This window comes from Cucurbita pepo, chromosome LG13, assembly GCF_002806865.2.
Source record: "Cucurbita pepo subsp. pepo cultivar mu-cu-16 chromosome LG13, ASM280686v2, whole genome shotgun sequence".
In the NCBI taxonomy this organism is placed as follows: Eukaryota; Viridiplantae; Streptophyta; class Magnoliopsida; order Cucurbitales; family Cucurbitaceae; genus Cucurbita; species Cucurbita pepo.
The window spans coordinates 1,221,720-1,243,896 of record NC_036650.1 but is presented as its reverse complement, the minus strand read 5'-3'; the positions used below and the strand labels follow the sequence as shown (position 1 = coordinate 1,243,896).

Sequence of the window (22,177 nt, the reverse complement as noted above, 5' to 3'; positions counted from 1 at the left end):
GTTCTAAGAGATAAAACGTTCGTTTTATTTTTACGGTGAGTAAAAATCCCATTTGAAGTAAATGAATTCACTCGAGTTAGCATTTGAGACAGAGAGAGAAAAAGAGCAACAAATTTCATAGGGTGTGACAAAGGGGCACGTGCTTATGGTACAATTATATAGGCATAGGGTCCAATGGCTTTTAATAACACGACATCATAGGTCCCTTTTGTATTAAACCATTCATTACCAAATTTGGATTTTGTCTCTCAACGACTACCCTCGTTTATAATTTTAGGTTTAAGCTTAAGGCCCCGAAACCTAAACAAAATCTCGTAATGCTTGTATTTACTTATCGAGCAGTTCGACACAAATTATGTACTAAGTCGTTCATATTCTATGTTTTGTAACAGCTCAAGTCTACCGTTATCAGATATTGTTCGCTTTGGTCCGTTACGTATCGTCATCAGTCTCACGGTTTTAAAACGTGTCTATTAGGGTGAGGTTTTCACACCCTTATAAAGAATAGTTCGTTTCTCTCTCTATCGATGTGGGATCTCACAATCCACCCTTATTGAGACCCAACATCTTTATAATCCTCGGTCTGTGAAAAGTGGCTGACGTAGATTTAATTTATATTGTAAAAAATATTGTTAAAACTTAATAAAATTATAATATATTTTTTTTATTGATCTAACCTAATTCAAATAAAATAAATCTCCCAAACCATATATAATGCACGTGTCAATTGTAGTTGTCGGTGATTATTTTTTTAATATATAATAAAATGATATGTAACAACTATCATATTGTAATTATTATTATTATTATTATTATTATTGGTAATATATTTTAGAAAAGTCTTGGAGTTGTAAATATGTGAAAATCTTGGGCAAAAGAGTAATTGCACGCAGTGATATTTAATTTGTAATTTAAAAAATATTAAACAATATTCTTTCCATTTCACGACCGTTGGTAATTGCTCCCTTGCTTACGTCTCTTGTGTCATCGTCCCGTCGGCGCCTTGCAAATTAGCTTTTAAAAAAACAATAAATAAAATGTAGAATGACCAGAATGCCCCCTGCCTTTTGTTTTTTATTCGAACCTGCCATTAAATAGTTCCATAAAAAATATTTAATGTAATATCCATTTATTTTGAAACATTTATGAAAAAAATAATAATACGATAACAATAAATAATAATTTTGTTAATAAAATGATTTAATTGCAAATACTTTTAAATTTATAAATATTTTATTATTCAATTTAATTTCTACAATTTTAAATAATTTTAGTTATTGTGCAATTTAATTACTAAATTATTTCCATAAATTAATTTATTAAAAATAACTGCAATAATTAAAGACATTATTTTGATAAATTTTCTTAGCGACAAAAACAAAAATAAAATATTTGTGTTCGTTCATCCACTCTACCATAGTATTAAAATTAAAATTAAATATTTTTATTTTCAGATTAAATTATTATGCATTATTAAAAAGACAAATGAAAAAGGTGAAATTAAATGGGAATTAGGCTCTCCTAATCATATTATAAAGGAATCCTATGAGATTTTATTATTTTATTTTCTCGCATTAAATATTATTTTATTTATTAAAATAATTAGCTACATAAATAATTAATTAGGGCTGGTGATATTTTTTGCTATTAACATATAAGATTCAATCATGCCAACTAATTTAACGGTTACTTATTGAGATTTTGATTCAAAATTGAAATTAAAATAGCATTTATTTAAAGACATCGATGGAATGTTTTTTTTTTTTTTTTAATATTAATATCACTTTTAATAAATTTATAATAAATTAAAATTATTCCAGAAATGTAAAATTAAAATTTATCGACTTTAAACTTTATGTATTATTAAAAATTTAAATACTTGTATATATATATTTTTTGAGTTCAAATAAATAAAAAATTTATGACTCTGGTTGGTATATATATATATATATATGATTTTTTAGATTATTTATTTTCTTATTACTCCTAAAAATAAAATAAAATTTGAATTTTGGAGTGTAATTTTAAAAAAATTATTGAAATTGAATGATATATTTTAATTAAATGTTTGAAAATAAGTAAATAAATATTGTTACGTATTAATGTCTTATTTCTATAAAAAAAAAAAATATTTAAATGGTTTATTAAATAATAATAAGGAAAAAATTATTTGGACCAATAAGAAAATATAAATATTTATTTTCTTTCTCCTATTTTCATACGTGTGAAAAAGCTTAGCTGGATGACACGTGACTAAAAATAAATCCGAGTGGAATATTTGAATAGGTCAAGGGTAGAATTGTCAGACCACAATTATTTTATTTTATTTTTATTATTTTACATCATCGCTCTGTTTTATTGTTCAATTCAAGACGAGCCAAACCTGACATAAATAAATAAATAAATAGTTTTTTAATAAATAAAATTAATCATTTATTTCAACTTTCAGTGAAAAATAGATTATAAAATTGAAATGTAACACTCAGAAGCTTCTCCTTTTTTTTTTTTTTTTCTTTCGCTTTCATTTTTTTTCCCTGAAGGAGGACAGTGAGAGAATCTCTCAGATCTCCCGATTCCATCATCCCATAATCTTCTTCCATTGTTATTCTTCAATTTCAGGTTCTTTCTCAAGCTTTCATTATGTGAATTTCGATGTTGTTCTCCTCCTTCTCTGATTCCAATTCGCTTGCATTTTGGTCCACTGTGTTAATCGCTTTGACGGCTCACTCTGCTGCAGCAATGAGGTTGTGGTCGCTGCTTGAATTTCTGCTTTGAAGCGGTGTACGGCGGGAGTTTTCCGGAGATAGTCGGAGATGTTTAAGTCGGCGAGATGGAGGAGTGAGAAGAATAAGGTTAAAGCGGAATTTAAGTTGCAGTTTTATGTTACTCAGGTATGGTTGAGATTATTAATTTTGTTTGTTCTTTCACTTCTGTTCTGGACATTTTACTTGATTTTGGAAGTTCTTTTTTGGTTTTGGATTGCGTATGGCGGTTTTGGATTGTGTTTGTGTAATGGAATTTGGAGCATTACTTGAAGTTAGCTGAAAAGATTGATGAAAATGAGAGAAGTATTCGAGTCGGTGATTTGATTCGCTTGGAGCTGAGAAGTTAGTGCATTAATGGATTTGAGACGTTTCTGATGATTTGAATGGACGGAATAGAAACGGATTAATACATCCATGCCCGTGAACCTTTTTGGTTTTTGTTTTATTCATTACAAACAGAGCAAGATTGTTTGGCTGGGCGTTTAGTTACTTGGCCGGTTAGCTAAGATTGTAAATGTAATTTAATTTCAGGTTTCACAGTCAGTGGTGGATGCACTGACGTTATCCGTGGTTCCTGGAGATGTGGGAAAGCCAACTGCAAGACTGGATAAAGTCACAGTTACAGATGGGAGTTGCAAATGGGAAACTCCAGTTTATGAAACAGTCAAGTTCGTGCGGGACACAAAATCTGGGAAAATCAATGAGAAAACCTATTACTTCCTCGTCTCAATGGTATGTATATATGGAAGTTCTAGATTTGATTTGTTTTTTTCTTATCCATGAAAATGTACTACAAATGCAGCTTAACTTGGGTGTTAATATAGGGACGAGCAAAATCAAGGGTTCTTGGGGAGGTTTCTATCAATTTAGCTGATTATGCAGATGCCACAAAATCTTCTTCTGTTTCTCTTCCCCTAAAGAATTCCAATTCTGATGTGGTTTTGCATGTGAGTATTTCGAACTGTTCCCTACCTGCGTGTGTGAACCTATCATTCTTAACAAGGATCGTCGTCTTTGGATTTGAACATTGGGATCTCTGTTGAGCACTGTGATTTCCCTTTCATCATCCATTGTTACTTAATATTTTGCTTATGTTGTTTCGTAGGTTTTGATACAGAAGCTGCAGGCTAAAATTGAGCCAAGGTGAGAATCTATGGTTTCAAGTTTCCTTTCTTAGAGGATATTTTGCTAATGTTTGACTGAGGGTTTGATCTGCTCCTGATGGGGGGAAAAAATGACAGAGAGGGGGAAGATTTTGACAATGTCAGCATTGGATCTCAGGAAACGAGCTTGAAATCATACTTGAGCAATGGTGAAGTAGATGAAAGCATTAAAAGCAATTGTACTGAAGTAAGGCTCCATTTCCAAGTAGCATAATAAGCACATTTTCCCCTTCATTGTTTTTCGGAGATTTCATGACCAGTTTTTTAGCATATTTGCTCGTGGACTGAGTATTTTTATTTTCTTGTAAAAAAATAACTGTAGAGTAGATAACCAATTGAATTTTTCCACAGCTGTTGGTATTGTTGCTTTAATTCTTTCCTTTGCTCTGTGTAAATAGGACGAGCAGATTAGCAAGAGCCCTCATGATTTTGAACTAAATGGTGACTGTAGAGAATCAAGTGGATCTGATATTACATTGTCAAGTTCTGAGAGCAGCTCTGGATTTGATACTCCACGAGAACATCAACCTGTTAGTTTATCAGCACTTCCTCGCACACCAGTGACATCCCTTTCAACAACCACTAACAAGGAGAATCAAAGATCACAATCGATATGGCCCCTTGGTTCCGATCATGGAGTAAGCATAGATGAATCATCAGATGACATGCCTCCCGTAGACAGGTCTGGACCAGTAATGAGGTCTGAAGAAAGAGTTGTAAATATTGAGATTGAAAAGCTCAAGGCTGAGCTTGTTGGCTTTTCCAGGCAGGCAGAAGTTTCAGAATTGGAATTGCAGACACTTCGAAAGCAAATTGTCAAAGAAAGTAAAAGGGGTCAGGATCTGTCTAAAGAAATTGTCATTTTGAAAGAGGAGAGAGATTCACTCAGGGAGGAATGCGAGAAACTCAAATCCAAATCCAAAAATAAAATGGAGTTGGAGGATAAGAAAATAGAGGCTCTTCTGGAAGAAACAAAGGAAGAACTAAACCAGGAAAAGGAATTAAATGCCAACATTCGCCTACAACTCCAGAAGACCCAGAAAGCTAATGATGAGTTGATTCTTGCGATGCGAGACCTAGAGGAAATGTTAGAGCAGAAAAATGGTCCAAGCGTTCGTCTCTATGACAGATCAAGATTTTCTGAGAATGCTGAAGGGTTCTATAATACCATTTCCAAGTGTGAATCTGAGAACGATGAGGAGCAGAAGGCATTGGAAAATCTTGTTAAGCAGCATAGTGATGCAAATGAAACATATCTTCTGGAACAAAAGGTTGTTGACCTATATAGTGAAGTAGAATTCTACAAGAGAGAGAAGGATGAATTAGAAATGATTATGGAACAACTAGCACTTGACTATGAAATACTGAAACAGGAAAATCATGGCATGTCATATAAACTGGAGCAATGTGAACTGCAGGAGAAACTTGACATGAAAGAAGAATGTACGCCCTCAGCAACCATAGTAGAGCTGGAAACACACATAGAACACTTGGATAGGGAACTTAAGCAGCGGTCAAAAGATTTCTCTGATTCTTTGAGCACCATAAAAGAACTTGAAGCCCATATGCAGGCCTTGGAGGAAGAGCTGGAGCAGCAAGCTGAAAAATTTGTAGCTGATCTAGAAGATATGACATGTGCTAAAATTGAGCAGGAGCAAAGAGCCATCCTAGCAGAGGAGGACTTGAGGAAGACAAGGTCGAGAAATGCTAGTACAGCAAAAAGGCTTCAAGAAGAACTCAAACGGGTTTCTTTGCAGATAGTCTCGACATTTGATGCAAATGAGAAGGTAGCTGCTAAAGCAGTGGCAGAATCTATCGAGCTGCAACTGCAGAAGATTCAATTAGATGAAAAACTTGTGTCTACTAATAAAGAGCTTCAATCAGTTAAGGAGGAGTCTGACGCTAAGCTCCGTGAACTCTCAAACCTGGTAGATTTGCAAACAAGACAGATCGAACAGATGTTTTTAGAACTTCATACAAAATCTAAGCTGCTTGATCGACAGGAGATTCAAAAAGAAGTTTGTGAATCTCTCTCGAGAGAGATTTTGTTACTCAAGTATGAAATTGAAAGGCTCACAAGAGAAAATAAGTCTCTCAAGGAAGGAGAGAGCTTGAACCAGATCAAAAACATGGAAAGAAATGAACTGGTAACAGCCATCGCTTTGATTATGAAAGAAGGCGAGAAGTTTCAAAACGAGTTAAATAGAAGAAGGCATCAAAATGTTGAACATGAGATATCGATGGGATGTCTACAAACAGAGTTGGAGGTGCTTAGAGATCACTGCAGTGACTTAAAACATTCTTTGGTCGAAGGGGAGATAGAGAAAGATAAACTTAGACATCAGGTCTTTCTGCTAAATGATGACCTGAAGAAGGTGAAAGAATTCAATGGTGTTGACATGCTCTGGCATAGTGATGAACAAGCAGCAGCCTGTGATGGAGTTGAAGCTTTTACAGAAAGCACTAAGTCCACTGCTTCGGAAAGCAGCCCAAAGGAGGTCGCTGCTCTAAAGGGGAAAATTGAGTTGCTTGAGGTATCCTCAAGATCCATGTTTTTGTAAATGGTTATTTATTTTTCAATCAAGTTATTCAATTTATGAATCCTACTCTTCTTTCCAGAGAAAGATAAGTTTGAAAGAAGACGCCATAGAAACTCTAGCTAGTAAAATTTCCGAAAAGGCGATGGATTTTCAGCTCACAATTGAAGAGTTAGAAAGCAAATTGGAAGAAGTTGTTCCTACTAGCAAAATTCAAGAGGTAGGAAATGTGCATTATTATAAGGCATGCAGATTCTAACCTCTATATGGTTGTGTTAAAATGAGTTTGTTCCTCTTCATTTACATTTAAAGCACACACTTCACGAACTACATAGTTATTTGTTAACAATATTATAGTTGATTTGTCACTATAATATCGTTAGCCTTTGTCATTCTTGTGCTTGTTTCCCAGATCTCAAGGTTACATATATTTGTATGTCGTTAAATAACATCTCATGATTGAATTGGAAGCAGGAAGATAACCAAGGCCAAAGCAAAAACACTTCATCATCCATTGAATATGGAAATGGCGTGTCAGTTGGGAGGTATGTTAGAAAACAGATAATAATCTCTCTCTCTTGGAAGTTTTTGCTCAACCTCTGATTCTGTTTGTCCTTTTGAATGAAGGAAACAATCAATTCCCTGATTCTCTTCCTTATTCTATTCTCCACAGGAATGATATAATTTCACCAGAGACCGACAAACTTGACGACAGTGACAACAATGGTGACAAATTTTCGACAGAATTAGCATTATTAAGGGAAAGAAACAAATCAATGGAGAGTGAACTAAAGGAAATGCAAGAGAGATATTCAGAGATAAGTCTCAAGTTCGCAGAGGTAGAAGGTGAAAGGCAACAGCTTGTAATGACTCTACGCAGTCTTAAAAATCGCAAGAAGATTTAGTAATTCTTTTGTAGCATTATATAGAAAAAAGTATACATTTCATGTAGAGGAAGTAGCATGATACCACACAAGACAAGACATTCCATTAGAGTGAATAAATAGTTTGTTTGTAAAGGGGAAGGAAAAAAAAAAAAAAAAAAAAAAAAAAAAAAAAAAAAAAAAAAAAAAAACCAACGGAAGCCAGAAATGCCATTATCTGGCATTATCTGTTCCATTGAGTCAAATTTAAAATATTTTTTGTTTCAGTCAACTTTTATTTATTTAATTTAAATGTATGATAATTATTTTCCAGAGATTGTAGTGAAATACACGCGAGGTCTTTTTTATTCTTCTGTTATTTTCACAAGGAAAGAGAAATTTCCTTGTGAAAATAGAAGTAGATTTATGTTAACTCTTTCTTGCTGGGAAGCTCTACTTGTAATTTTTGTCTATAGCAGGAAGTTGCAGTTGGCAGAATTGAAGCCTTGGACATTGTCATGTCAGATAGATGCAGTGTAGAAGATTTTATGAGTGAGCTTTACAGGTATACAAAATGAATTAAATTACATACTTTTCAATGGCTGATCTAATTCTCTTGAAAGAATTGAAGGGGAAAAATACAGGAAAAGATGCTGCAGGTAGAGTTGGTCAAGTAGCCGGTTAATTTGGGTCCACTTTGCAAGTTTGGCTGCTGGAATTGTTCCAGGTTTGTCTCCTTTGTTTTCTCTTTTGAAACAATTGAATCATATTCTATGTTGAATCAATAGGTAGACAGTCACAAGTGCCATGAGTAGGGAATGATCCAAATTAGTCTGTATTAGGACCAAACTCATAACATCTTCTCCCAATTGAACTCCTAAAGATTGTTTTCTCTTTGCCTGCACAAACCCAGATGCCATTTACTTCATTTCATAATCTGTTCTGCAACAAAAACTTAATAGCAGGTGAGATGGGGAAAACCATAGGTTTAAGTTAGAATACCATCTTAAACGAGTGGAATCCAGCAATGAAATTGTATGGCTTTAACCCAAAGTGGACGATATCATACTAATGTAGTAGTATATTGAGGAAGATTGTAGATTTAAGTTCGAACGAAAGGCCTTACCTCTGCAACAAGTCCGCCATGGCTGTCCAATATTCTGAATGCTGTTCTGCCCCAAATTCCTTCAAACCTATATCCGAAACTTGGCCGAGATTCTCCTCCACATAATTTCACATCACATCTTAACTTTTTACTGATAAATTTGAGAACCCTTTTCACTCTAAAGAATGGTTTTATTTCCTCTGTATTTACACCACCATCCTTATATCCTTCCCAATCACATAGAAACCAGATTCTCTGCCAAAGGAAACCAAAAATAACCAATGACAATAAGCAATGCATCAAAGCTACACAATAATATCCAGTCCTTGTTCATCGAAACCCACCTTTCGACGCAGCGTAAAGAGAAGTTTCCCTCTGAGATCCATCAAAAAGACTTCCCTGCTGCTCTTTTCATCATAGTTGTCTATTCGATAAACAATCTGACCATTCCCATTGAAAACAGTAAGCCCATTTCCTTGCATGATAAGGGACTTCATCCATACAGTGAAAGTTTCTGGATTTGAATCAGCTGTCATACAAGGAAAACAAGCAGATTCACCACCAAAAAAGAGAGAAATTGAAGAAAATGAAACTTTTAGCCATTTGGGACAGAAGATTCTGTCTTCTTTCCCAGATACTTTATGGCCCTCCTTGATCATCTAATCAGCATCTCAGTTTATGTGTTGAAATAAAACTAAAATAGGAGAAGAAACCCAAAACAAAACATGGGGTTCAATGATTAGTTTATTATTATTATTATCATGCATGACGACATATAGATATATTTGTTTAATGTAAGTAAAGTATATGATTTCATAGTCTTCCATTGAGATGGAAGAAACTATTTATTTTTTGTTTGTTGTCTTAAAAGTAAATGCAAGTACTTATTTTTGCATATAATATTTATAAAGAATAATATCCTCCTATTTTACTTTTCTTTCGGAATGAAAGTTGCTTGCTTGCTACCTTTTGCAGCTATATTTAGTCCACGTTGTCTTTTATTATCATTATTATCATATAGAAATTAGAATGGATAATTAAGATAGCAAGTGTTGCTATTGGTTGGACTTTCATTTCTTTTTAGTTATATTTATTTCTAAATTTATTGATTAGACTTTTAATTGTTTTAGTTCTCTTCATCTTGAGTTTGGTATTGGAATCACATTGAAAAGCTATTGGCTGATATGACTTGTTTGCCTTTTAGGTCTGTTTGTGATGATTATCATTTGGTGGATATTGAATTTTACACGAACATGGAAATTCAACGAATATGAGGTAAGAAATCAAACTTAATGAATCATTACTCGTAATGTATGCTAATAGAACTATTTTTAATTTGAAACGTCGAATTTAAGTGTGAAACAACGTAATCTTGAACATAACCAAACATTTTTTTTATAATTTAATCGAGATAAAGTATATAAAGTATCTCGTTAAAGGTCTCAGATAATGACCTAATTTCTAGAACACAATTAGATTGGGAATGCTAATGTCACTTTATGCACGATAGGAAGGTCTTTCAACATAAGGTGTACATCACTTTCATACGCATAAGTTCATATACAATACTTTTGTATAGACCAAATACTTTAGACATGCATCACTTTTATGTACTTTAGGCCTCTCTAAGTATGCATCACTTTCGACATAGATATGCATCACTTTCATACATACTGACTCTACATTCATTACTTTCATGTATCTAAAGCCTTTGGACATACATCTCTTTCCGACAGTCAAATTTTATGGCAACATATGCATGTACACAATATAGTTTAATAACATGATAGCGACATAGAAATTTTTTCGTTCATCAATATAATCGTTTTAGGGACATACGTACTTTCCATCACACAACATTAATGATTTTCACATAATACACGGACTATTACATAAATATATAAAAATACTCAATAATTTACCCTATTGTTAGAGTCGATTATATTAATGGTTCCTAGGTTTAACCGAGCCTATCAATAGAGCTAACATAACTTAAGTATCTTAAAGGTTTAACCGAGCCTATCAATAGAGCTAACATAACTTAAGTATCTTAAAGGTTTAACCGAGCCTATTAATAGAGCTAACATAACTTAACTATCCTAAAACTTATCTTAAATGATAGCTATACATACATTTTCTAATCTTAATTAAATCGAATCCAAAAAGCCAACCTTGGATTTTTTTTCTTTTTTATTTTTTATAACTTAACTATAATAATAATAATAATAATAATAATAGATCAATTCATAATAAGGAAGTCAAGAAGGCGACCTAGCTTTGGTTGACCTTTTATAAGAAAAAAAAAAAAAGTTATCCTTTTTGTCCTAAAGGTCTTCTAATACAACCTCGCACCCCTTGCTCCAATCCCATACATTCATTTGACAAATTCTCTAAAACCATATAAAATAATCAATTTCAATACCAATTAGGTAATTAATTTTGTTTTAATTTAAACGTGTTTTTTCGATTATAATTTTCATCCTTCTTATCCAACTCACGTTCATATTTCTTACTCAATTTAATTCGAAATATCTATTTAACCCACAAAATTAGACACAATACCCGCTTCAAATGAGGTGATAAATCCTCGTTTAAATAGAGAACAAAGAGAGTTTTCTCCGTGTTGGCTAAACAGAGATAGCCATAGGACGAAGTTATATTCCTTGTCCCCATCCTCATTCTGCTCGTGGACATCTCTACAAGGAACAAAAAAAAAACTATATATACACACGTTTTCCTAAACACAACATTTTTTCGACAACATCATTTTAACAAAGGAAGCTTCTAGTTCCAATTTCAACTCTAGGTTGTTTAGAGCACAAGGACACAACTATACCATCTAGATTTTAGATGTACAACCCGCTTAAAAATAACGATAAATATAATTATACTTTCTTAAACGACGAAATTATTGAAAGAAAACTAAGTTTATAATTTGATCAGATAATGATAGTCAATCCGAGCATAGCACTAATTACTACTTGAAAGGTCGATAGTTCGATTCCCCACTCCATAACAGTATTAAAAAAAATTATAATAAACTCTTAAATAAAGGTTGGTAGAAGTATTGGGAAGTAGAATCATGAGTACCACGTTGAAGTTATGTTATTTATTTATCGATTTATTTATTTATCTAGAGGTATGTAGAATGGTACATTGACTTGGGATTGGTTGAAATTTTATAATTTAATTTAATTTTCATATAAAATAATTATGGGACGGTTTGATGATAGGATTTGTCACTCTTTAAATTATATTGTTTTTATGTGATGATGTTTGAGTTTAATCTAACATCACGCTTCTAATTTTAAATAACATAATTAATAATGGAATTAAATATTCCTCTAATATCTCCACATTTTATTAATATTTTAATTCACGTTTTCGTAAATTAATATTTTAACATTTTTATTGATATTAATATTTAAATCACAACTTAAAAAATAAAATCATAATAAAAGAGATCTAAATTGGCTGTTAATATATAATTTAATTATAATATGGAAAATGAGTTTATATAATATCAGAAATTAATTATAAAAAAAAAAATAGGTTGGCTTTTAAATTATTATTATTATTATTATTATTATTAACTTTGGCTTTACTTTATATAATATGCTTTCTTTTTTCATTTGGAGTTGCTTTTTGTAATTTATATCGAAGTCAAATTCATATTATTAATTTCGTATATATAACTAAATACACGTGAAAAATATTTTTTATTAATTCAAAAAATTTTAAATGGAAAATAATTTTCAGAATATAAAATTGAAAATATTTTGAAAATGTATATAATATGTTTTGGGTTTGAGGATTTTTTTTTTTGTCATAATTAATTAAATTTAATAATAAATCAAAATTAGCAATTATTTTTATTTTTTAGTTGAACGATTGGGATAAAGATTAAAAAATTATTAATTTGATCGAGAATTTATGTTTTAAATAATTAAATTATGTTTAGTTCTTTTTTTTTTAACATACACTTTAGTCTGGCGCTCGTGGGTTGAGTTGGGTCGGATTGAAATATTTTTTAGACACAACTTAATTATTCGAATCGTATAGTTTTTCAACCCATACATTTCTTATTAAATAAGTCGCATATCGAGACTAATAAATAAGTTCCTGCTTGTTTTATATACATGAGGTTGTTGAAGATGTGATTAGGAGTTTAATATGTTTAATATATGTGTTTATGACGTGGTTAATCGATTCTATATATATATATATAGATAGATAGATAGATGCATGCCTAAGATGTGAGCATGCTATAAATGTGAACTAGAAATGTTATGACTCTGAGTTAATTATGTGTTGTATATGACTATTGTTAGCCTACTCAACCTCAGAAATTCCAAGTCTGTCACGTTGTGTGTTAAGTTAGGGACAATGAGAAGAATTCCTGACATTGGATTATATGACATTTACAGGCCGTCAGAGAGTTCAAAATTCCTAACAGTTGAATTATATGACATTACAGACCGTCAAAGAGTACAGTAGACATGTCGTATTTGTCAGAGAGTTCAAAATTCCTGATAGTTGGATGATAGTTGGATTATATGACATTGCAGGCCGTCAAAGAGTTCAGTAGACGTGTCGTATTTGTCAGAGAGTTCAAAATTCCTGATAGTTGGATTATATGACACTACAGGCCGTCAAAGAGTTCAGTAGACGTGTCGTATTTGACCGAGAGCAAGTCTTACATACATGTCCAAAAATTTAGATAAACATATAAAGAATCAACTGTCCATGCTTGAAAAATAACTTGAATACCTTTTAATGAGGAAAAGAAATTAGAAATTATTGTAATTTTTTTAGATAAACGTGACATTGAATGACCGTTGAATGACCAAGGTAGCGAACCATTGAATGACCAAGGTAGCGAAGTAACCGAGCTAGAGACTACAGTTAAATCCGAGTCTATTGTTGTTTGTGAACTTACTTGTGGGTGGGCGGGCTTTACATGTATAAGCTGATATTTTAGAACAAATTAAGAAATGCTATTTTGGGACACATTAGAAGAATAAAAATGAAACAATTTTAGGCCGAATGAAATCAGAAAAAAAAAAAAAAAAAAAAAAAAATTATGAATGAAATATTTATTTGTATTTCCTCGGTAACTTCTATTTCTACATTAATTCTTTACAAGAACCCAAAAAACCTAAATGAAACAAACCAAAATCTGTGAAAGAAAAGGGAAAATTTGTATGAACTTCAAAAATAAACTAACAAAATTTACATTTGGCGACGGATTAAGCCATAAACAGTCACCAATGCCATAATCAGAGATCTTTCAATCTGAGAGGTTGCATTTAAACTCAGAACATCATCTCCCAACAGAATTCCATTACTTGAAACTTTTCGTTTCGCCTGCAAACACAATCAATATCGTTTCAATCAGTTACAATCCGTAGGGAAATTATTTCTGATTATTCTATGAAAACGAAACGAAATCGGATTCGATGATATGAGATGAGATTGTTCACCTCTGCAACTACTTCTCCGTTGATATTGATTATTCTAAAAGCGAGTTTTCCGTCCATTTTCACCAATGAAAATCTCTCGAATCCCACACTAATTTCGCAGATCGATTCATTCCTCTTCCGCGATCCGGATCTGTACAATTTCCTCACACGAAAGCTAGGGTTCATACTTCTCTCTGATTCGATCCATCGGTATCCCTCCCATCCTCGAAGAAACGAGAATTTCTGCAGAAATTTAACCAAATCTATGAATAATCGAACAGAACTCAACGATTTAACATCAAAATCAGGAGAACAAAACTCACAGAAACCGCCAAATTTCTTTTTATGTGGCGTACCTTTTTTCTGATGGTGAAAAGAACTTTTCCTCTTAGATCCATGAGAAAAACTTCGCGGCTGCATTTCCTGTCGTAGTTATCGACTCTGTAGACGATGTCGCCATTGGAGTCGAAGACGGTGCAGCCATTTGTGTGGTAAATCAGAGATTTCATCCAAATCGTGAAGGTTTCGGTTTCGGAACAGAGCGGTGAAGACGACGGAGATGACGACGGCGACGGCGACGGCGCTGATTGAGGGTACACTTTGGCCATGGAAATGGAAGAAAGAGAAGGTTTGAAAGTTTGATGAAGAAGGTGAAAATGAGGANTTTTTTTTTTTTTTTTTTTTTTTTTTTTTTTTTTTAACGAATTAAAAAAAAAAAACACAATTAATTAATAATTGAATAATATAAATATTAAAAAATGCTGTCTTTTTATCCAACGAAGAAGGCGGCCATTTTAACTTTTAAATTTCTTACATTTATTATTCCATTATTATTTTTTTATTATTAAAATTGTATGAAATAATTTAATAAAATTAAAGGTTTATAATTAAAATTGATTAATTTAATCTACGTTAAATTATAAATCTTAACGAATTAAAAAAATTTAAAAATTAGTAAATTTTTTTTATAAATATAAAGAATTTATATCATAAATTTATAATTTTGAAAGTTTAGGACCAAATCGACACCCATATTTATTTCGTTAGTCAGCACGGTTGATATTTATATTATATTTTATCAATTTTTCTATGGTATAATAAAAATATCCTGAACGTAAAATCTATATATACATTAAAAAAATGTCAACCTGTAAACCGAAATTTAAAATCGGGAGAGAGAAAGTGTTTTTCACCTAATGGAAGAGTGAGAAAAAACACGCCGAGTTGAAGTGGAGAGTGCAGCCAACCATCATTTTTTATTTTTTATTTTTTATTTTTTATTTTTGGTATTTTTCCTTTATTAATAAATATTATTAATGGTGGCTGAGTTTGAATCCTTTTCAAACTTTATAATCTACGTAATTATAATAATAATCCCTATTTAATTATCTAATTCTGATGTATACAACTCCCTAATTTAAGGATAATTATCGCATTTTAAATTTTTTTTAATTTTTTTAAATTTTAATTACTTGAATTTAATTGTTACTTTATTCTAAGTTTTAAAACTATGGACTATTTTAAATTATTATTATATTATAAGTTTTAAAACTATGGTAGATTGAGGATGAGGATAACACATTCTTATAATACCAACTTTATCCTATGATAAATTAAGTTATTTATTGTTATATAAATAATTAAAATAAAAGATTAATAAAGGAATTAAAAGATGACAAATCAAATTTGATGTTAACCATCCCTAGCTCATTCAAGGAAATAAAAAATAAAAAATAAGAATCCGATCGGGATTTGGAATCCAGATTCAATATCTGATGGTCTCGACATTCTCCTGCAATATACCCACGTTACCTATTTATTATGAATTGCTTCTAAGAGTGAAAATTATCCCGATAGAAAAATTTCTAGGACGTCATCCAATATACAATTGTTTCATGCTAAGCACGATTAAATTTTGAGCTCTTATGATTGAGTCATAAAAAACAAAGGTGCACCTTGTTAGTATAGACACGAGTCCGTGTGTCAACGAGAACGTTGGACACCTAAAGGGGGTGGATTGTGAGATCCCACATCAGTTAGAGGAGGGAACGAAACATTCCTTATAAGCATGTGGAAACTTCTTCCTGACAATTGATAATCAGTGGTCTTGGGTCATTACAGCTAATAACCCTCAATTCTTTTGTGCATTTCTTAACGACTGTATCCTTAAGATCATTCTCATTTGGACGAGGTTTCTGTTCATTCATGTACCTTTTCTTCATTCAGATGTCATAGCATATAATCAATTTACGCGTTTTTTGTTCCAATCTTCGGATGGGATAATTAACAAAAAATATAAGGGTAAATTAAAGGCATAGTCCCACAAACAATTAGAAGATAATGGTCATGGCCTAACAATGTTGGTGTGTGATTAAGTAATATTATCTTGGTGCAATGACAATTAATACAATTAATTTAACTAAACAAGCTCCTCCCCCACCCAATTAAATGTGCTTTTATATATAATATGAGTTTAAAAAATGGGAATTAATTTTATATGGTTCTAAGCTATTTTGTCCATTTCTTCCCACATTTTTTAAACTAATCCTATAATAAAGTTTGCATCTTTTTTTAAATTATATAACCCACTAAATATTAAAAAAATAAAAAATAAAAACTTTTTATAGTAAAAAACTTATTTAAGTAATAACCCAAAAAAGGTTATTTATTTTTAAAAAATTATAATGGGTAATTAAAGGAACCCATTGTTGACTTTTTGTCTTGTAGGGTCAACAAAGTTTATTAAGAGAATAAAACATAATTTTGTTTCCCAAATGAAAATTAATAATTATTAACAAAAGTCAATCAAATGTCAACTTTTCCAACCCAAAATTTCATAACCCTTGATGAATGTTTTTTTTATTTTTTAATGTAAAAATTGTTTTTTTTTTAAAATAATTGCATATAGGTTTTATTTATTTATTATTATTATTATTTGGCTAGGGTATTAATGGTCGTTGTTTCAACGTAATACGACGTGTGAGATCTCATGTCGGTTGGAGAGAGAAATAAAACATTATTTATAAGGGTGTGGAAACCTCTCCCTAATAGACACGTTTTAAAACCGCGAGACTGATAGTGATACGTACCAGATTAAAACAGACAATATCTACTAACAAGTTCATGATGAAATATTTCGATTATATTTTAGCATATGAATTATTATTGTTTTTATTAGGATAATAAATAATAATAATAAATATATTAGAAATTACTCCTACTTTTAAAAGAAATATATAATTTTTTATATACCACAAAATTAAATAAAAATTTTACTAAATTTAAATAGAGGACGAAAGTAAGGATGTTGTTCTTCGGCCCCACAATCGCTCCATTAACATCTCTATAAAAAAAAAAAAATTTTATAGAAAACTCGGCCCCTACAAATTCTGTTTAGATTCCACAAAATTAAATAGAAATTTTCAAACAGACAAGAATTTAATTAAGGGACGGTGACGAGGACGTCATTTTCCAGCTCCACCTCATTGACGTCTCTATTCACGAGTTCAACGACCACCATTTATAAGCAATCTCGAAAAGTAAAAAAAAAATAAAGTGACCCAATTTTTACAAAAACAACATCAATTATAATATCTAGATATTTAAAAAAAAATGCAATAATAATAATAATAATAAAAAGATGAATAGACATTCACACGATATAATAAATTTATGTGTACCATAAAACCCGAACATTTCATTATGAAAAAAAAAGAGGCGCGTTATTTTCTAGGGACAAAATTGACCCTACAACAATATGTAGGGGGGCATGTCATGTCTATTTATTTCCCAACTTATGTGGTCTCATAAGCTCAACATGTTTTGTCTTGCCTTTATTCGTTGTCAACCTTTCCCATTTATTATATTGTCTTCCATTTTTTTCAACAAATAATTATATCTAAAAAAAATTAATATTCCTTGATTAAAAATGTCCAATATTTAATATTATTATTATTTTTTTATTTCCATTGGAATAATAAATATTCTTCCATATATTCAAATCTTAGTGTGGACCCCACACGATTTTGATTATAATCATTATTTTCTGTTTTCTTTTCTTTAAATCCACGTGGAAAAGGCTTTGAGAATAATATAAATTAATATTTATTTTTCAGTTTATTATATGAAACTAAATTAAAAATTAATTTGTTATATTGTTGTGTTATTTCTTGATATATTTGAAATGATTAATATTTACTTAAACCTTATTATAAAATTTATCAATATATGGTTTAGAATATGTAATCATTAATATAATTTAATTTATTTTTTTTTTTTTCATCACTAAAATATCCTTATTCATTACTCGAGGAGGATCCGCTTTAACAATGCCCACACCGTCTCTAGTAAGTAATGAACTATTCACGATTATCATGACCCTGTATAGTTAAATATTGATCTTCAACCCTACCGTCACTATGAGCTCGATCAATCACATATTCTCTAACTTCTGTCTATAATGATTATTTCTGAACGCAAATGAAAACGTTCCCATATATGAACCAATTGTCATGAAAATTTGTATCATGAATGTAGGTGTATAATCTTCAATGAATTATCGGATGCTGAACATGATCATCTTCTCGTTGAACTGGGTTATCTTCCTACTGATCTATCCAAATATCAGATTTAGAGAAAAATATTTAGTACCCTAAATCTAAAATCTTTTATAAAAGTAATTACATCGTTTTAAAATCTTATTAGAGACTAACGTATTATATTCAACGACTCTTTCCATTCCATCTAATCATCTCTCGAGCATTTAAAAGTAAAGCTAATCAAAACACCGAAACACGTGTAATTCAAAATCAATTACGTATACAAAAGAAGGATAAGGAATATGTTTAAAAAGATTATAGAAAACAAAATGATGACAAATATAGTTTGTTTTATATGGGTAAATTGAATAATGTAACACATGGGGTATGTTTGTTTAATTAATTAAAAAATAAAAGTAGAGAAGGAGAATATTATATGGTAATTAAAGACTATTATATAATATATATATATATATATATATCTATATAAATGGAATTGTGAATTATGATTATGAAGTGGGGTTGCTGACATCAGCTTCCACTTACCCTTCTTCTTGGGGTTCTTAGCCATTTGTATTTGCTGAGTCAGCACTACTTCTTATTAATGAGTCAGTTTCCATTGTTTTTTTAAAATTTAAAAAAAAAATATATATATATATATAGATATATTATAATTTGGTTAATTTTTTCCAAATTAAACTAATGGGTCAATAACTAATTGCCAACCCCACTTTCATCCATGATATTTTGGGGAAAAAAGTTATAAATTTTAAAATATATAAATATATAAATAAAATAGAGATTATATTTTTTGTTAACTAATTTTTAATCTATTTTTACAATTATTTTCGATTAAAATACTATTTTTGCATTGTACTTTAAGTTTCATTTAATTTTAATAATTCTTTAAATATATATATATATTCTTATCAGCATTTTCTAATAATTTGTGAAAATAATGAAAATTATTGTTAATTTGGATAAAGATTAAATTTAAAAGTTATTAAAAATATAGGGATAATGTTTTTTTTTTTTATATAAAATAAATCCAAATTTAAGAATTGAAAAAAGTTTTAAACGTATGGTTCTTAGAATTTGTCTCACATGCCCCTCTTTAACTTGATGGGTCCATGCTCATAAACTTGGTTCTTAATTCATCCATGTGCTCATCAAGTGGATGTATAGTCGTCTAAAAGCTTGTCATACTTTCGCTCGTTAAATTTTAGATATAAAAATTATTTGTTAAAATATAAAGAATAAATTAGAAATATAGTTACAAACCAAATTATAAAAGTTTATTTGTTATTCTGGGTGTAACAGTCACTGCTAATAGACATTGTCCGTTTTCGCTCGTTACGTGTTGCCATCAACTTCACGGTTTTAAAATACGTCTACTAGGAAGAGGTTTGTTCCCCTCTCCAACTGATATGAGACTTTGTTGGCACACCACTCAGTGATTAGCTCTAATACCATTTGTAACAACCTCAAGTCCACTGTTAGCAAGTAAGGTCTGTTTTGGTTTGTTATGTATCGCTATCAGTCTCACGATTTTAAAACGCGTCTATTAGGGAGAGATTCGTTCTCCTCTCCAATGGTTGCGGATTAAGATAGTAAAAAATTTTATGATATATAATCATTTTAAATATGAATAATTTGATTCTCTAAGTTCGCAATTATTTTTGTATTATTGCGCCCGACTCTTTTATTCTTATACTCTAACTCCCAATTCTTTCTTGCTTTTGTTTTTTAGTCTCTCGCTATCGCTTCCATGTTCTCTCTCACTCTCGTTCTACACTTTTTCTTTTTGCTCTCATTCTTCATTTGTCCTCTTGCACGCTCCCCATATATTCTCTCCCACCACTTAATCGGGATAAGGAGTGAGAGGAAGAAAATAAGGAGAAACAACGTGAGAGAAAAAGTAGGAATTATATCGAGAGAAGAAGAGAGAGCAGTAGGAGTTGACAACAAAAGGGTAATTTTCCGTTGTTAATGCAAGCAAAGATATTTGACTAAATAAGATCAGGAATAGAATTACTACAAGATCCCACATCGTTTGGAGAGAGAAACAAGTGTCAGCGAGAACGCTGGGTCTCAAAGGAGGTTGGATTGTAATATCCCACGTTAATTGGAGAGTGAAATCATGAAACGAAAAACTCGAAGAGGACAATATCTGCTAGCAGCCTCCCCGTATTTTAGCCCTACAAGTTTAGGGCTAAATTATTTAGTGGCCCCACGTGTGGTCTAATAATACAGTGGAATAGGCTGGATTACAGAGAAGCATACTAAGTGGCAGTGGGACCCGCTTGTTGACGTGGGGTCCACTGGCAAATGTCAATACAACCACTTAAATTTATAACAGCTGGCATTATTTATATTTTTACGACAAAAAATAAATTATTTTCCAGTCTTCCTTCTTTTCAGCAACCTAAAATCATCCCATGAAACATGTTTTCTGATTTTTTGTTTTTATTTAATGTTTCTTTCATTTTATTATTATTATTATTATTATCCAACTATATATTAAATAAATAAATATAATATAATATTTCTTTTAAAAAATGTAATGAAAACTTCGGTTGGGCTATAATAAGAGATAGCCCAATGGGCTGGATCCCTTTGATTGGACTAGGAATTATGAAGGCCTTAAGCCCATGGGCCTAAATTTATGTGTCCAATACAGAAATAGTTTGTACTTAGCATAATTAAGAGATAAAATAAAAATAAAAATATAATTAAATATAATAAAGGGATATTAATAATAAATTATTACTATGATTTTATATATGGGATCCCATTATTAAGTCTGGACTCAAGTCTAATACTAAATTAATTAGTGTACGTATCTAAATTAATTATCAATTAATGTAAATTAATGATTATCACATAAAATAATAATATATATATTACTTTATCAAAGTCAAACAATAATCAATGGTTTTGTTGGAAAAAAATATTTCTTGAAAGTATTTTTTTTTTTAATATTATAAAAACACATTTGCATTTACCTTTACTTTGACTCATCACATCAGAATGCGAGTGACCTTGAGATATGATGACTTGTGTTGGTCTGTGGAGATATTTTTTACTCTTAGAAGCGAGGAGTAAGTAATGTGACCATGTTACAAGAGATGCTGACCTCTTGAAAAAGACTCATGTTGGTCCGTGAATGAGTAAATAATGTGATCATGTCTCAGGAGATGCTGGCCTCTTGGGAAGGACTCGATTGGTTCGTGGGAATAGTTTTCGGTCTTAGAAGCGAGGAGTAAGTAATGTGACAATATGACCACAAATGCAAATTAGTTGAAATGTACTAAAAAAAATATATTATTAAATTAAAAGTTTCCAAAACAAGAGAATTAAAATAATTAAATGAGTTTAAAACAAAAACTTAAATTTTTATATTTCTTATATTTCATTATTTTTCTTTTGATTTCTACCTTATTTATTAAACTCATACGACGTCGCTTTGTTTTGAAGAACATTATTTCTTTATGTTTTTGTTTTTCTATTTTATTTATGCATTAATGTTTTGGGCGACAACACACGCAATTATATTAACAAAATCAATAAAATAAAATAAAAAATAAAAAATGAAAAATAATTATTCATTTTCTGACTTGGAATTTCCACTTAGATATATGTTTAATCAATTATATATTTTTTTACACGTCTGAAATTGTTAAAACCGTTGTGAAATATGTGTTTTTTTAAGAATAATTAAAAATATGTTTAATTTGATTTTTA

At 30.7% G+C, this 22,177-nt stretch overlaps 3 protein-coding genes across 13 annotated transcripts; 1 reads left to right on the top strand and 2 right to left on the bottom strand.

The window, feature by feature from the left end:
• The first annotated feature begins 2,496 nt into the window (after positions 1-2,496).
• Positions 2,497-10,009, top strand: LOC111808619 (myosin-3-like). Of its 9 annotated transcripts, none has more exons than XM_023694714.1 (13): positions 2,503-2,619; positions 2,738-2,891; positions 3,297-3,497; positions 3,590-3,712; positions 3,871-3,908; positions 4,007-4,115; positions 4,327-6,462; positions 6,548-6,685; positions 6,940-7,010; positions 7,139-7,304; positions 7,808-7,880; positions 7,952-8,055; positions 9,638-10,009. In XM_023694714.1, the coding sequence occupies exons 2-12, from the start codon at positions 2,814-2,816 to the stop codon at positions 8,011-8,013; spliced, it is 3,195 nt and encodes a 1,064-aa protein (XP_023550482.1). In that variant the 5' UTR covers positions 2,503-2,619; positions 2,738-2,813; the 3' UTR covers positions 8,014-8,055; positions 9,638-10,009. The 9 variants fall into 9 exon arrangements, with proteins under 9 accessions (XP_023550481.1, XP_023550482.1, XP_023550484.1 ...); XM_023694716.1 differs by having other exon boundaries at positions 7,808-7,893; positions 7,960-8,055; XM_023694719.1 differs by having other exon boundaries at positions 7,805-7,880; positions 7,960-8,055.
• LOC111808621 (protein LURP-one-related 4-like) lies at positions 7,866-9,434 on the bottom strand. Of its 3 annotated transcripts, none has more exons than XM_023694722.1 (3): positions 8,778-9,433; positions 8,455-8,688; positions 7,866-8,227 (listed from the first exon to the last, which is right to left on the bottom strand). In XM_023694722.1, the coding sequence occupies exons 1-3, from the start codon at positions 9,090-9,092 to the stop codon at positions 8,093-8,095; spliced, it is 684 nt and encodes a 227-aa protein (XP_023550490.1). In that variant the 5' UTR covers positions 9,093-9,433; the 3' UTR covers positions 7,866-8,092. The 3 variants fall into 3 exon arrangements, with proteins under 3 accessions (XP_023550490.1, XP_023550492.1, XP_023550491.1); XM_023694724.1 differs by having other exon boundaries at positions 8,097-8,270; positions 8,778-9,434; XM_023694723.1 differs by having other exon boundaries at positions 8,097-8,265; positions 8,778-9,434.
• A 3,505-nt stretch (positions 10,010-13,514) lies between the features above and the next one.
• On the bottom strand, positions 13,515-14,532 carry LOC111808998 (protein LURP-one-related 4-like). The gene is made up of 3 exons (XM_023695287.1): positions 14,252-14,532; positions 13,917-14,138; positions 13,515-13,800 (listed from the first exon to the last, which is right to left on the bottom strand). The coding sequence occupies exons 1-3, from the start codon at positions 14,501-14,503 to the stop codon at positions 13,666-13,668; spliced, it is 609 nt and encodes a 202-aa protein (XP_023551055.1). The 5' UTR covers positions 14,504-14,532; the 3' UTR covers positions 13,515-13,665.
• Positions 14,533-22,177: the final 7,645 nt, after the last annotated feature.

What these genes read in the sequence shown, in the direction of transcription:
- LOC111808619 (XM_023694713.1), top strand. Translation starts at nt 2,814, where the DNA reads ATGTTTAAGTCGGCGAGATGGAGGAGTGAGAAGAATAAGGTTAAAGCG. An exon ending in ATTCTGATGTGGTTTTGCAT is followed by an intron (nt 3,713 to 3,870) that starts GTGAGTATTTCG and finishes GTTGTTTCGTAG; the next exon opens with GTTTTGATACAGAAGCTGCA. An exon ending in AATGGCGTGTCAGTTGGGAG is followed by an intron (nt 7,011 to 7,138) that starts GTATGTTAGAAA and finishes TATTCTCCACAG; the next exon opens with GAATGATATAATTTCACCAG.
- LOC111808621 (XM_023694722.1), bottom strand. Translation starts at nt 9,092, where the DNA reads ATGATCAAGGAGGGCCATAAAGTATCTGGGAAAGAAGACAGAATCTTC. An exon ending in TCTTTACGCTGCGTCGAAAG is followed by an intron (nt 8,689 to 8,777) that starts GTGGGTTTCGAT and finishes TTCCTTTGGCAG; the next exon opens with AGAATCTGGTTTCTATGTGA. An exon ending in ATGGCGGACTTGTTGCAGAG is followed by an intron (nt 8,228 to 8,454) that starts GTAAGGCCTTTC and finishes GGGTTTGTGCAG; the next exon opens with GCAAAGAGAAAACAATCTTT.
- LOC111808998 (XM_023695287.1), bottom strand. Translation starts at nt 14,503, where the DNA reads ATGGCCAAAGTGTACCCTCAATCAGCGCCGTCGCCGTCGCCGTCGTCA. An exon ending in TTTTCACCATCAGAAAAAAG is followed by an intron (nt 14,139 to 14,251) that starts GTACGCCACATA and finishes AAATTTCTGCAG; the next exon opens with AAATTCTCGTTTCTTCGAGG. An exon ending in ACGGAGAAGTAGTTGCAGAG is followed by an intron (nt 13,801 to 13,916) that starts GTGAACAATCTC and finishes TTGTGTTTGCAG; the next exon opens with GCGAAACGAAAAGTTTCAAG.